The following is a 16,004-nucleotide window of genomic DNA, read 5'->3' on the forward strand; positions in this document are numbered from 1 at the left end:
AATATTTGAATCTAATGGCATTTTCTAGTGATCATTGTTCTGTCTGAAAAATGACACAAGCAATAGTCTCCAACATTGCTTGCATCCTCTAATTGAAAACCCCTTATCCATACCCATGTCTTGGATTTCCTAAAATGCTGAGTTGTATCTTGAAATTATTGCAGTTTTCACCGCCTGTGAATTCTTCTTAACCAAGTTTATCTAGTTTCATGAATCTGACTTGAATGTGCTCAGTTAATTGAGATGGTGTTGAGTTTTTTTATTTCTTTAAATCCTGCTAAAATGATATCCTGTTTGCTGAACTCCACATGGTTTCAAAAAAAAAAAGAAGAAAAGAAAATCCACATGGTTTCTTCGTACTGTTAAATTAACAGGCATGGCCATTTTGGTTGGATTTTCAGGGGCCGGTTCAAAGTTAGCATCCCTTCATAGTAGCCTTTCTTTACCCTTTTATTTCTTCACTTACCCTCTTTGAACGATTGAAAGGCAGTTGCTGTTAATGATATGAATATATCCACAACCAAATCGTATGAGGTGGAGAAGAACAAGGAAAAGAATGGAAGAGAAAAAAGAAAAGGTAGAAAAAAAATTCATGGAACTCCTACCTGATATTCCACATGCTTATATGTAAGTGAAATATTTATAATTACATAAAGTGCCATTAGCTTAGTACCTGTGAGGCCAGTCAAATTCCGCTTTTTCCACTGCCTTGAAAACAGTTGAATACGAATGAAATTTGATGCATTCTTATATTGATTGGCGTGATACCTTTTTATGAAGTGTGATGCTTCGTATCAGCTCAGTTTTCTATTTTGAAACTCTCATCTTTCTGTCCCATTCAAAAAAAATAAAAAATAAAAAAATAAATTCATCTTTCTGTCATCTTCTCATTCTCTCTGTTCTTCCCTGATTTACCTCACCCATCTCTTTATCCTTCTCTCTTGTCACACCCTTTTCACTTGTCCTCTATTCTCTCTCGCCCCCTATGGTTGGGTTTATTAACCGACACTCCCCTATTCTTCTTTTCCCTCCCCTTTTACATTATTTTCTCCCTCTCCTCTTTCCTCTCTCCCCCCTCTCTCTGTAGTACACTCCTTTTTCTCTTTCTTCACCCTTACAAATCTGGTTGATTTTTTCTTTGTACCCCTATCTTTGCCCTTGATCTTATTGCTCTATTCTTTTCTCTCTTCTTATCTTGGCTGTGAACATCCCTTCTTCCCCCTTCTCCTACTCTTCCTTTTTCCATTCTTTCGTCTCCTTTTTCTCTTCTTTGGCTGGATTTACATCACCTATTGAGCTTAATAGAAGTAAGTTATACAGCAAGTATCTTCATAATAGTTAGCTGGCTTCTACTAGTGTTTAATAGTCACAATGAATGTATTATGATGATACTTATGTGATCAACAAGATACTTCGGTCACAAGAGAGACAAGACATGGCCCTCTTTAACACAAAATCCGAACTTTGATACTGCTGTCCACAACAAACTATGCAGCCTGAAAACACTGAACAGCAGTCCACACAAGGTACAACAGTTCTCGAGTTCGAGTAAGAGTTTTAAAATCCACAGGATGGGGACAGCAAAGTCACATTGTGGCACCAATCACACACAGGCGATATAGTCCATTCAAGCTACAACCAAGGATTGAAATTTCAGTTTCGGTTTCGGTTTCGGCCTCAACCCAAACTGAAATTTAAATCCGAAATTTCTGTCATTTCGGCTGAAATTTTAAAATTTTGGCTAAAATGACCAAATCTCGGCCTAAATTTAAAACCTTGGGTACAACAGCCCAAGAAAAACCCAGCATGCATGGGAATTCAGCAATCCAATCAAGCAGACAGCGGGTCCTACAATGCACAACAGCTGACGGTAGAAGTCACAGCAGCTCATGAAAGAAAAACGGTACCCATGGAGGAACAGCAGTCTGTACGGAGGTTCACCAGCCTACAATGACAAGGGTCAGCACAGATGAGAAGAGAAGGTCAGTGAAAGAGGTGGTGGGAAGGCGAACAGCGAACATACTTCTGGGTAACTTCTCTGCCTGTTCCTATAATAAGCTGCTCATTAGTTAAACCGTTCCCCCTGCTTATAGAGCTTGGAGCTGTGAAGCCTCCCACAGAGTTAATGCCTTTTTCCGGACTGCGTGTCTTGACAAGATCCTCTTCATTGATTACTTTCATTATAGACAAAAGATTAATGTTAATCATTGTGCCTTATGTCTCGTTGATGTTGTGTCTATTGACCAGATTCTGCTTCCTTGCAGCTTCACGCAGGAATTTAGTACTTCATCCTTGGTATTTTAGGAGTGAGTCGGCTTCTCCCTGGTCATATCGTTGACCATTTTGAGTTGTGGGTCAACAAACCTTTCTATTTTTCGAGAAATCTTGGTGACTTCTTTCCACAGGTCTTTGGAGTAGATCAGGCTGAGCAGATGTAGCAATGAGGGTCCGCACTCCAGGAGGGACTCACCTCCTGGGATGTTAAAGCTGAACTTTGACTGTTCGAGTGAGGTTCCTCACTCCAGGTGGGACTCACCTGCTGGGATGTTAAAGCTGAACTTTGACAGTTCCGAGTCTTGGAAACCCAAGCCCGATTGACATCAAGGGTCTTACGATCGCAAATAGAGGGGTTTTATAGGCTTTATTGAAGCCTATCTGTGAGAAAGATTCAAACGTCGATTCAAACTGGTCAATATTGATCTGCTTGGTCAGAAATTTATGAGGCATTATTTCCACCATCCATTTCAAGACGGGCGATCAGATGGTAAAAAATACATAACAGCCAATTCACTTGCTAAAATTCTCCAGAAGTCGTGCCGAATAAAAAATCAACGAATTGATTGATCAAACCTCTTCGGAGGTTGATTCAAATCGGGAAATTTTGATCTACTTGGTAAACTTCGCCGGAAGTCACGATAGATCAGAAATTTATAAGGCATTTTCGCCACCATCCATTCCAAGACGAGCGATCTGACTTTCAAAAATATACAACTAGCCATTTCGCTTGGTAAACTTCTCTAGAAGACAAACTGAATCGAATATCAACTTTTTGATTGATCAAAACTGTTTGGAGGTTGACTTAAACCAATTAAGGATATACTTCTCGGGAATTCGATATAGATCTGACATTTACATGGCATTATCTCCACCATCCATTTCTGGATTTGCTATCTAGCCAAAGATCTTTACATTTACATAAGGAACCTCTTGATGGTTGTTTTTTTTATCAAGAGGGAAATTTGATCTCAATTTAATTTTGTGTGTGATTCTCTTTTCATGCATGTAAAATTTGTTGCAAACTTTCGGTAATCTTTCAATCACGCTGATCGAAATGCTACCACTACGAATCACAAAATCTCAATCACAAGACGAAATTTCGACCAAAGTACATAGAGAAGTGTAGGTTTTATCATTTTTAATGTATATTTTTATAGATTTCATTTTTAATGTATTTATGGTTTTACAATTTAAAAAGTATAGCTTCGAATAAAAACTAATTATATATGCATGTTAGATTCTAATTTTATTATATGTGTCTTCCTACATAATCTACCAATTGTCGGAGTTATTTTTTTTCATTTCAAAAATTAATTATATTATTTACTTTAGTCAAAAAATCCTTTAAAATATGGAAAAATATATTTTTAGTAAATTCATATCATATATGCATGCTATATTCTATTTTTTATATGCAAGTTTTTCCTATCCCGATCTATTGATTAATATAGTCAATTTTTTTAATTTCAAAAAATTAATTATTTTATTTATTTTGTTAGAAAATCCTTTTGTTGAATAACATGTAAGCGTAGTTTAGGTATTACTTGTAGTCTTAGGCGTATAGTAGTCATTGTACATTGGATGCCCTATTTGGGCCTATATTTACAACATTTACATTAGGAGCTCCCTTAGTGGAGACTCTCCATATCTCTACTCCTCTTCTTCTTCGCCTCATCTAACCCTAATCTCTTTTCTAACACCTTTAAATCTCCATCAGTATATTGTACGTCTTTCCCCAACGAGTTTGGGACAAAGGCTTAATTGAGATGAGTTGAGTTGAGATATTGGACGTCTTCATTATATTGTACATCTTTACTTCATTTCCGTGTTTATTTGAAGCATATTTATATCTGGTTCTATACATTTTTTTGTTTAGAATAGACCTTACTATTCCAGACATATGCAACAATGCATGTAATTAGGTGTTTGATCTTGTTAACCTATTGTGAATGGGTTTTTTTTGGCTTACGTGATGGTTTCTAAGCATGTATTTGTGCTTATTCTAGCATTTCATGAAATTTTATCTTAAATATCTATCATTTTCTTGCATTTCATAAACTTTCGTGATTATATCAAATTTTCATGAAAATCTATGACTGAAACTGACATGATTCTAGTTCCGTGTTAACTAGGGTTGCAACTTTGGTCGGGCTCAACCCGAACCCAACGGGTTCAACCCAATTTTGGCTCAGGTTGGGCTGGCATTTCCTCGGGATGGGTTGGGAAAAGCCAACCTGATATAATTTCGGGCTGGGTTAGGGTTGAGGCCTTGGCAACCTGACCCGACCTCCGTCCTCTAATTTTATCTTTATTTTCTTTGGGTTATGTTTTTTTTTCTTGTATTATACTATTTGGCCCTAGGTGAATCTGAACTCAACCCGACTTAATCCGAGTCGATTTGGGGTTAGATAGGTTGGGTTGGATGGAGAGATTTAGAGGCGGGCTGGGTTAGGGTTGACCATCGTCAACCGGAGGCTCGGGTTAGGGTTGGGGGAATATGCTATCTCGTGTTGGGCTAAGGTTGGCCTCAACCCGATCCAACCCGACCCGAGTTGCACCCTTAGTGGCAACTGACTTGCATACTGAAACTGACATTTAAAACCTTTTGAACAACCGAAAACTTGAGATTTAATGGGATTCCTCAAATGTAATTTCTTGGGTGAAGGAGAGCCAAGGTCCATGAAGATTACCCAATTATATTGATGAGATATTTGATGGATGTAAGGGAAAAGATATCTCATTTTGGCACATTCATAGAAGTGCCAAAGATCTAGCAGACAAGCTTGCAAAGAATGTCATCAAAAGATCAGTAGTTGTCATTGGGAAAGGTCTGCCCAAAGATGTTCCCCTATGACCTCTGTTTTTCTCTGTAATAAACTCAGTCACCTTTGTAAACAAATTATAATTTTTGAATAATTCAAATTGGCTACTGATATTCCCACTACCATGTTTTGATAATGAGACGAATCACCTTGTGTATTCCTTTCTAATTGGATGCTGAGAGCTTTGTAGGATTTGTATCGTGTATTGCCACCAAATTTATTAGGAGAAATATATATTTGTTTATCATCTTGATAATAAATTGATATTTTCTTACACATGAATGCATATAAATTGTTATTATTTTATTTTCTACTTCAGTTTCCCGATATTATCTTGATAAAACATCAATATGGCTAATGATATTCCCACTACCATGTTTTGATAATGTGACAAGCTCACCTTGTCTTTCATTATATAACCAGCTGTCTAAAGTTATTAGAATTCCCAATAAGCTCTCAGCAGCCAATAAAAAGGCAAAATACAAGGTGAGATACGTGTCAGTCCAAATATCAGTAGCCATATTTTAAATTATCTTGATTAATGGCTGGGTTGATAAAATGGTGTGAGTAGCACTTTTCACTATTTCTTAGCCATTTCGAAACGTGCCTCATTTCAGATTCTTACAGAAATTTGTTGCTCCTGTTTTCTGCTCCCAAAATCTTTCGCTCTATTGTTTTTGGAATTCACTTTACACCTGTAATAATCACCCCCCCTTCTCATGGAAGATATGGGTCAAATGGGAACACTTGAATTAAATCAGTTAATTTGGTACTTGTATCTCAACAATAGTAAATACATCATAACCTTATTCAAGCTCAGTGGATTTATTTTACAGTCACTGTGAACCAAATTTTAAAGTGGAACTTTGGTGTAGATTGTAATTCTTTTTTGATTTGGAACTTCATATTGCAAACTTTGGTGTAGATTGTAATTCTTTTTTGATTTGGAACTTCATATTGTAGATTTCCCATGTACTCATTTTATTTCAATAAGATCTTTACTTTCATTTGAACGAGTAAACAAATAATTTCTACTCCACTTGCATTAAAATTGAATGTGTCATTGTCTACTTATTAGTTGTGACAACTTTATGATGTTTGACATCTATAGGAGGTTCGTGATTACTTGAAGAGTCTTTGTCCTGACATGCATGTTACACGAGGTGAATATGATGAGGATACACTTTATCCAGAGACCAAGACTCTTACCATTGGTCAATTCAAGCTAGGACTATGCCACGGTCACCAGGTTTGGTTCTTGTTTAATTTGTTTTTCCCATACCTTTCTTTTAGCTTGGCTCTTCTTCAGGGACTTTTTTTTTTTTTTGAACGATTTCTTCAGGGACTTCTTCTATGAAAAACATTAGGAAAATTTATTTATAATGCAATAATGATGAAAATGGCTAGCTGAGGTCATGTTAGGATATGCTTGAGGCCCACATTAGCATTTAAAGTTATTTGTTAATATAGGATTTGTTTTTTTAGAATAATAAAATTAAGTGTTTTATAAAGTAAACTAGACGAATTATGCAAAGCAGGGGTAAGCCTTAGTACATCTAGCCCTCCCCAGACCCCGAAATGGCGGGAGCCTCATGCATTTTTTTATAAAATAAACTAGACGAATTTTGCAACACCATTGTTTCTCGGGGATCGAGCATGTCCTGGGTATGTTTGGCAATGTCTTATCTGGAGTGTTTCTTGCGCTTTTCCCATTTTTTCCAATCCAATGGGAGTAAAATGAAAAAATAACCTTTGGCTGTCCCCACATGGCTAGTGTGATTTTCCATTTCTGCCTTTCGAGCGGCAAAAAATCGCTTTTCAGTGGAGCGAAGTGGAGTCACTTCGGTGATTCTATTCCACCAGCTTTGCCCCCTCCAAAAATCGGAGGATGGGAACATTGCCAAACGCCTTACACTGCATACATGGATAGGGCTGCAAATGAACCGAGCCGGATCACAGACATGTTTGGGTTCGGCTCATTAAAAGCCCAGCTCGGGCTTGTTCGTTTACTAAAATGAGCCGAACCCGAGCTCAAAAATTAGGCTCGTCAAATAAACGAGCCGAACTTGAGCTTTGTATAGTTCAGCTCGGAAAAGCTCGTGAGCTTTTTAGGCTCGGTTCATAAAGCCGAGCCGAGCTTTAAAGCTTGGATTATGTTCGTTATGTTCCTACGAGAAAGTGTTTCTAGTCGGTCCCCTAGAAAGGCTTATCTACTCCACCCACATTAGTAGCCATTGGATCAACTCCCATCTAATATGAACCGTCGGTGGGATGAAATGAGATATAAAACCCTTGAGCGCCTCTCCCTCTTTCGCTCCGTCACGAATCTAGGGTTTTCAAAACCCAACGAAACCCTCGAGCGCCTCTCCCTCTCTCTCTCTCTCTCGCTCTCGCTCTCACGGAAACCCTCTAGCGCCTCTCTCTATCTCTCTCCCTCCCTCTAGCTCTCACGGGTTCTAGGGTTTTGGAAAACCCAGCGAGATCCCTCGACTCTCTCTTGCTCTCTGTCACGGAAACTAGGGTTTCGAGAAACCCAGCGAGAAAGAACCTAGGGTTTCGACCTCGACGGAGAGGCAAGGGTCTCTCTCTCTCTCTCTCTCCCCGCTTGCTTCGATCGGTGCCTCTCTCTTACGGTTTGGTTTTTCCCCACCATTTTCAGCCATTTTTCTTGCTATTTCTCCTGATCTTGTATGCAAATTGATTTCTTTCTATTTCTCCTCAGTTTTTTTGGATGAACTGATCCTTTATTAGGGGTTTAACACTGTAATCCATTATACATATTCTGCAAACCTGAAAATCATCAAAAAAACTTTGATTTTCTGTGATTTTTTTTAAAAAAAGGGAAGCTTTGTTTGTTGTTTATATGAATTGGGTGGTATGGTTTGAAGCTATGAAATCATCTTACCATTGGTTAAGTTTTCTAGTGGAGTTTTTCTCATTGTTCTTCTTTGATACTGTAATCCATTACATCTAGAGAAATGATATAAGCACAACCATGTTTTAATGGGTTATGAGAGTTTTGTGGCAACTGTAATACCCTTTACAGCTCTTTAAATAATAAAAGACAAAAAGGGTTACTGCAAATATCAAAACATGGTTGTGCTGATATCATTTCCCTATATTTAGTGTGTAAACCTGATAATCACCAAACCAACTTTGACTATCTGTGATTTTTTTTTTATAAAAAAAACGGATGATTTGGTTGCTAAACGAGCCGAGCCGAGCCGACCTCGAGCTTTGCGGAATTTTGGCGAGCCGAACACGAGCCCAAAAAAAAAAAAAAAAGCTCGTCACGAGCCGAGCACAAACAACCCAATGTTTGGCTCGGCTCGGCTCGTTTGCAGCCCTATACATGGGTTTGTCCTGGAAGCTTTTCAAAGCTGTTTTGTTTTTCTTTTAAAGAAGCAATATATATATGAAAAAAATGGATGTCATATAGTATGCTGTGAAAATCATATCACACTTCTCGACATAGGAAAAGTTGCATGCTATACTTGAAATATAGTGTGATTTAAAATGTTTATTGTTTTAGAAAGTTTGACCTATGAAACTTTTTGAGATATTGTTAGGTGTCGAAAACTTGCATCCCACGTCAGGATTTGTACCCTTCTCATAGACAACTTTAGGTTCTCTACCAGTCTCAAGAAAAGATTTACAATCAATCATAAACTTTCCTGCCTTTTCTTCAACAGTTTTGAATCTCGCTTGGAAATATACGTGGCATTTTAGTACTGGTAGTATATCACTAGTTGAGCTTGCTTCTGTATTCTTTCCATGTTTTTTATCACTCTCCGTTCTTCCCACTCTTTATGCAAATATTTAGTGTTAAGAGAAAGTTTAGAGAGAAAAAATGATTGAGTTAGGGTAATCTCCCCCTGACTCATATCTTTATACTAAAACATAAAGAAATGTACAAAGTCCTAAATGCCCTTAGGCAAGTTACATATTCCAACACTCCCCCTCAAGCTGGAATGTAGATATCATACATTCCTAGCTTGTTACATATATCACTCAATTTTAACTTATTTAAGGACTTTGTAAACATATCAGCTAATTGGTCCCCTGACCGAGTAAACACAGTGCAAATCTCTCTTTTCTGGATTCTTTGACGGATAAAATGACAATTTACTTCAATATGTTGGGTGCGCTCATGGAAGACTAGATTGTTGGCAATGTATATTGCAACTTTGTTGTCACAATAAAGCTGCGAAAGAGAAAATGAAATGAAGCCAATTTCAAAAAGAAGTGAACGTAGCCAAATAAGTTTTGTGCTTGTCTGTGCCATTGTCCTGTATTCAGCCTCTGCACTGGACTTAACTATAACATCCTACTTCTTACTCTTCCATGAAACAAGATTGCCACCTACAAATGTACAATATCCTGTGGTGGACCGTCTATCTGCTGGGGATCCAGCCCAATCTGCATCAGAGAAGCCTTCAACTTTCACATGACCATGTCTTTTGAACATCAATCCCTTCCCTGGAGCCCCTTTCAAATTCTTGAGAATCTGTATCACCGCAGGCCAGTGAGAAGTACGTGGAGAGCTCATATACTGACTGACAACTCCAACAACATATGAAATATCTGGCCGAGTAACCGTGAGATATATAAGTTTACCGACAAGCCTGCGATACCTGCCAGGATCCTCCAACAACTCTCCTTCTTTTGGAACGAGTTTCACATTAGGATCCATGGGTGCAGAAGCTGGTTTAACTCCAAGATTGCGTGTTTCTTTTAGCAAGTCCAAGACATACTTTCTCTGTGATAGGAACAAGCCTCTAGAAGAACGAGCAACCTCTATTCCCAAGAAATACCTGAGCTGACCCAAATCCTTAGTAGAGAATTCCTTTCGCAAGAAGGTTTTCAAACGCTGTATACCTTGTGAATTGCTTCCTGTGATGATTATGTCATCCACATAAACTATCAACAAAATACACTGAGCTGAAGAGTGATAACTGAAGACTGAGTGATCCACTGCGCATTGTTTCATGCCAAAGCGCATGACTGCCTCACTGAATCTCCCAAACCACGCACGCGGAGATTGTTTGAGGCCATAGAGTGACTTGCGTAGGCGACACACGTAGGAGGAAGTCTCCCCCTGAGCAACAAACCCTGGTGGTTGCTCCATATACACCTCCTCAGTCAGGTCGCCATGGAGGAAGGCATTCTTCACATCCAGCTGATGAAGAGGCCAGCTATGATTAACAGTAAGAGACAGGAGCACACGTACAGAGGGAATTTTTGCAACTGGACTGACTCAGTGTAGTCAACACCAAAAGTCTAAGTGTATCCTTTCGCGACTAACCGTGCTTTTAAGCGCTCGACAGTACCATCAGGGAGGTATTTGATGAAGAAAACCCATTGACAACCAACAGGACGGGCACCAGGGGTAGGGGGACCAGATCCCATGTATCATTACTATGAAGAGTGCCCATTTCTAGGTTCATTGCATCACGCCAACCAGGATGTTCAAGAGCCTCAGCCACTGACTGTGGTAAAGACATAGAAGACAAAGAGGAAACAAAGCTCTGGAAGGTATTGGTGAGCTTATCATAAGAAACAAAATTCGAAATAGGATATGCAGTGGAACGGGATCTCGTACGAGATGCAATAGGAGAATCAGAAACAACAGTGGAAGGCGGAAGAAAAGATACTTGAGAGCTGGAGAGAGAGATCATCAGCTCAAAAGATTGTGCGAGAGGAGGTAGAAGAGACCTATCTGTAACTTGGCGCCGCTAATACTGCTTTGTAAATTTAGTTGGAGCTGGCTTCTCCAACGTGGCAGAAGAAGTAGAATCTGCAGAAGGTGGCTGTACGGAAACAAGAGATGACGGAAGAGAAGCAGGTAGATCTGGTAAGGAAGCGATACCTCAGACTCGAGAGAAGGGGTGAAAGATTCTGCGCCATGTTTGAAGAATGCCTCAGACTCAAAGAACATAACATCGGCTGAGACAAACCAGCGACGCAGACGAGGGCTATAGCAACGATAGCCTTTCCGCATACTGGAATACCTCAGAAAGACAACGCTCAGATCGGGGATCGAGTTTGTCACGGCCAGGTCCAAGGTGATGAACAAAACAAACTCATCCAAATACACGAGGTGTTAGAGGAAACTGTTCCTTACATGGAGATAAAATCTCGAAAGAAGAAGCACCCTCTAAGACGGAGGAAGGAAGGCGATTCGCTAAGAAACACACTGTGAGAAGGGCATCACTCCAGTATGCCTTAGGAACACTCATCTGAAAAAGAAGAGTACGACCTACTTCAAGCAAATAACGAAGTTTCCACTCAGCAACACTATTCTGTTGAGAGGTGTACGTACATGAAGACTGATGTAGAATCCCATGTTGGGAGAGATAGGATTGAAAGCCATTAGTATCAGAAAAGTATTCTCTAGCGTTGTCAGTACGAAGACATTTAATATTGCAATTATATTAATTCTTAATTTCAGAATGAAATGTGCGAAAAGCAAAGAACTCGTCAGATCTACTTTTCAGTAAATATAACCAGGTCATGCGTGAGAAGTCATCAATAAACACAATAAAATACCGAAAGCCAATACTAGACGCGACCTAAGAGGAGGGTCCCCATACATCAGAATGGACTAATTCAAATGGACTAGACACTCTACTAATGACCCGGGAAGGAAACGACATACGACGGTGTTTCCCGAGTTCACATGACTCGCACTGAAAACTAGAAAAAGGTCCGGGAACCAGAGAAATCTGCTGCAGCCGCTGAAGTGAAGGATGCCCCAGGCGACAATGCCACTGAAATGCATTCACAGAGCTATGTAAGACAGTAGGCGGCTGACAGTCAAGACGATAGAGTCCATCTACCTCACGACCCGTTCCAATCGTCTTCCCAGTCGAGAGATCTTGAAACAAGCAATAAGATGGGAAAAATGAGACAGAACAGTGAAGAGATTTAGTAATTTGGCTAACTGTAAGTAAACTAAATGGTGATTTTGGTACACATAAAACAGAAGATAAAGTAAGTGCAAGATGAGGGGAGATATGACCAACACCAGTCATAGGTGTAGTGGACCCATCAACAAGGGTGATAGACTGAGATGGAGACGAGAATGAGCGAAAAGAATAAAGCTGAGAAGAGTTACTAGTCATGTGGTTGGATGCGCTAGAGTCAATGATCCATGACCCTGAGCTAGATAGAAGGGTAATGGGTGAACTACCTGACTGGGCGAAATCTGCAGAGGGAGGACGAGAACTGAGCCTCAGACGCTGGAACTCCTCATAATCGGCACGGGATAATGTATAGGTGGAATCCGCTGGCGCAGTAACAGAAGCAGAGGGAGCGGGATCTAAAGCAGAAGCAATAGTAGCACCCATGTGAGCCGAGCGTGCCTGACGAAGCTCGGGATGCAGGGTATAGCAATGGTCGATATTATGTCTCTCGCGCTGACAATGAGTGCAAAAAGAACGGCCACGACCAGAGGAGGACCTACCACGAGGCGGACGAGTACTGCCATCATAGGTCGCAAGAGCATAACCATCAACAGGAACAGATATCACTGGATCACCAGGAGAGCACTGCTGGACTCGGAAGTAAACCTCAGTAAGGGAAGGAATATCGCCAGAACCGATAATCTGCTGACGAAGGTGCGTATACTCTGGACCCAAACTCTCAAGGTACTGCACAACACGGATCGGATCCCTCTGACGGGCAGCCTCTGTGAGATCCGTGGTAAGCGGCATGTAAACATCAAGTTGCTGACCTAGGCCAATGAACTGGCTGTAATGGGTGGCAAGAGGGAGATCACCACGGTGGAAACGCACCCACTCAGAATAGGTAGAGCAGATCCGACTAATGTTTGCCACGCCAAAGTAAATAAGAGTAACCTGATCCTAGATCTGTTTCACAGTAGGCAGAAGCATCAATGACCCAGAGACGTGAGGGGCCATACTCTGCCACAGAAGGGTACAAACAAGAGCATCCTCCTGTTCCCATCGATTAAAGGTGGGATGCGTCGTAGGAGGAGGATCACAACGAATGACGTGGGCTTTCCCACGGGCAATAAGATACTTCTCGACGACTGCTTTCCACGTAATGTAGTTTGCCCCATCCAACTTAACAGTAGTAATCTGTGGGAATTATCCGTCCATAGAAAGATGTGGTGGCGAAGAAGATGCCAAAGAGGGTGTCTGACGAACAACAGGAGTCACTCCTGAGGAGGGATTCTCAATCACTTCCTCCATAATAACAAACAAGACAGAAAACAGACAACCCAAACAAAGACGAATAACAGTAGATAACTGAATAGGTGGGCAAACTAGGGCAAGCCAAGAAAGCTAGACGTGGCTCCAAGAATGATAGTCATCGACGAAGCTTGACAAGATTGAAACCATGAGGCACAAAGAGGAACCGCGAAGACAAACAAGAATCAAAGTAGGATAGGAGATGAAGATCTAACACATAGAAAGAGAGAGAAAGAGTTTTAGGTTTTACAGAGGAATGAAAGAAAGAGGAGGAAAAATTATGTGGGTTGAATAATACGGGGGGGGAAGGTTTCAAATTAGTTAGGGGGGGGGGCAGATCGGCGTGGTTCTTTCTCGGAGGGTCGCGGGGGGCGAGCGATCAGAGACAGGAGCAGGGACAGGAGGGGAGATGCGCAGGGACAGAGAAGGGGTGGGCGGGGGGGTTTTCTGGTTAGGGTTAGGGTTTCTCGAGGAGAGAGAGAGAGAGAGGGTGTGGGATTATGTTTTTGAGTTCGTAAAAAAAGAGAGTGGAGATGGAGATGGAGATGTTAGGGTTTAGGGCTAGGTGAGGGAGATGTAGAAGATGAAGGTTAATGGAGAACCCTAGGGATCAGAAAACCCTAAGGCTCTGATACCATGTTAAGAGAAAGTTTAGAGAGAAAAAATGAATGAGTTAGTTAGGGTAATCTCCCCCTGACTCATATCTTTATACTAAAACATAAAGAAATGTACAAAGTCCTAAATGCCCTTAGGCAAGTTACATATTCCAACATTTAGGAACACTTGCACTCCCAAGAAGCTGCGCAAGTGCAGGTGGGTGAAACTTTAGTGGAGGCCAACTCCAAATCCATTAAGGAGCATTGTGTTACCTAATTGAACTGTTCTCTTATTTCATGTTGCTCTTTCTTCTCAATTAATAAGTTATTGAGATTTACCCTAAAGAAAGTTTATGCGCATTGTCCTGGACCTCCTTTTGACCTCCTCCAAACATTGACTGGTTTAATTGCATTTGTCAACCCTAACTAGCTTCTTATTTGCAGATCATAATTTGAAACACCAAGAGCAGGTCAAGGTACAGACCTATTAGCATAACCCAAAATTAACGAGATCATGGTAAAACAAGAAATGTGGAGAACTCTGATAATGTACCATATAATATTGAATAGATTCATTCACATGGAAAATGAAGTTGAGGAGCTTTTATATCCTCTGGGATACTGTGGATAAATCTGATTCTCCATCATTTTAAAACAAATCGAAATCCTTGGCCATGGCTTTTCTTTTTCTGCCCTTTTGAATTTTTTGAGGTAATTTAACTACCTTAGAAATCAAGGCAGTTTTAACCCTACTGATTTCAATTTTTATATTTTAATTTTCTTTCCTTTCTTAGGTATGCTACTTCTTGCTTTTATTTTGATACCATTACCTGATTATTGTATCTGCTAACATGTGAAGGTTATTCCTTGGGGAGACTTGGATTCTCTAGCCATGCTTCAGAGACAGTTAGATGTGGACATACTTGTTACTGGACACACCCATCAATTCAAGGCCTACAAGCATGAGGGTGGTGTTGTTATAAACCCTGGTTCTGCCACTGGCGCTTATAGTAGCATTACTTATGATGTTAACCCAAGCTTCGTCCTCATGGACATTGATGGCCTTCGCGTCGTGGTCTATGTTTACGAGCTCATTGATGGAGAAGTAAAGGTCGACAAGATTGATTTCAAGATGACCACGACTTCCCATACTACTCACTGAGCCAAACACATTGACATCAGAGTTTTGGCCTTTGGTGATGAAGTTTTAAGACTTTTCAGAATCAAAATTGAAGCACATCTATTTTCTTCAAGTCCAGTATCTATTGGTGGATGGTAGACACTGTGCTTATACTACAGTTGTAGATTGATTGGTCATGATTTGCCTTTACCAAATTGGAAGGATCTATCTCTGATCAAATTTTGCTGTGATGTTGAAATGACCACGTCTGCAGCCATCTAGCATGTGATTTTAGGTGGAAAATAACATTTGTTAGGCCCATTTGGATTGCATAAGTAGGTGTAAAAAAAATTTTATGGCCATTTTAAGTGAAAAAATAGGCATCAAATTTGTTTCATGCCCATGTTACGTCAAAGGCTCTGTTTCTTTCGACGGAAAATGGGCATAAAACAAATTTTACACCCATTTTAAGTTTGAAATGGGTGTAATTTTATACCCGAAAGGGAGTCTTAATGAGTGAACATGAGACCATAAAACTTTGATTTTGCTTTTGAGTGAAAAAATAGTCATTGGGATTTGTCTAGCAAGGTGAGGGTGTTGAATTACTGAGAGTCGTATACTCTATACATCTATAATAAAGATTTTTAAGTCTTATATTTGAAGGAATTAAGGTTTAAGAAATTCAATAAACAAATTTTCTTATTGAAGAATTGGCTTTCCAAAATTCTCAAGAAATCTGTACGGCCACCCAAGTCGAGCTTCCCGGTAACTTTCTTTGTATTCTGAGAATAAGAATAAAAGTGAATTATGAGAAGGGTTTTGTTAACGAGTTGGTGCATTGGGAAAGGAATTCTACACATGTTTTTTGATAAAAATGACTGAAAACATTTGTAAAATTCCCAAACGATGTGAAAAATGATTGGAAAATTCCTTTCCCAATGCACCTTCTAGGGCAAAACCCTAATGAGAACTG

At 40.0% G+C, this 16,004-nt stretch overlaps 1 protein-coding gene across 2 annotated transcripts in view; it reads left to right on the forward strand.

Annotated features, from left to right (window-relative positions):
* Positions 1-15,293, forward strand: part of LOC143851817 (vacuolar protein sorting-associated protein 29-like) — a 28,026-nt gene extending 12,733 nt beyond the window's left edge. For both annotated transcript variants that reach the window (XM_077361307.1, XM_077361308.1), the window contains 2 exons: positions 6,211-6,348; positions 14,771-15,293. In XM_077361307.1, the coding sequence (XP_077217422.1) occupies positions 6,211-6,348; positions 14,771-15,073 (441 nt within the window). In that variant the 3' untranslated portion in view covers positions 15,074-15,293. The remainder of the gene's footprint in view (positions 1-6,210; positions 6,349-14,770) is intronic.
* The last annotated feature ends 711 nt before the right edge of the window (positions 15,294-16,004 follow it).

Source organism: Tasmannia lanceolata, unplaced genomic scaffold, assembly GCF_043159265.1.
Source record: "Tasmannia lanceolata isolate RefF3 unplaced genomic scaffold, GAP_Taslan_0.1 ptg000018l, whole genome shotgun sequence".
Taxonomy (NCBI): Eukaryota; Viridiplantae; Streptophyta; class Magnoliopsida; order Canellales; family Winteraceae; genus Tasmannia; species Tasmannia lanceolata.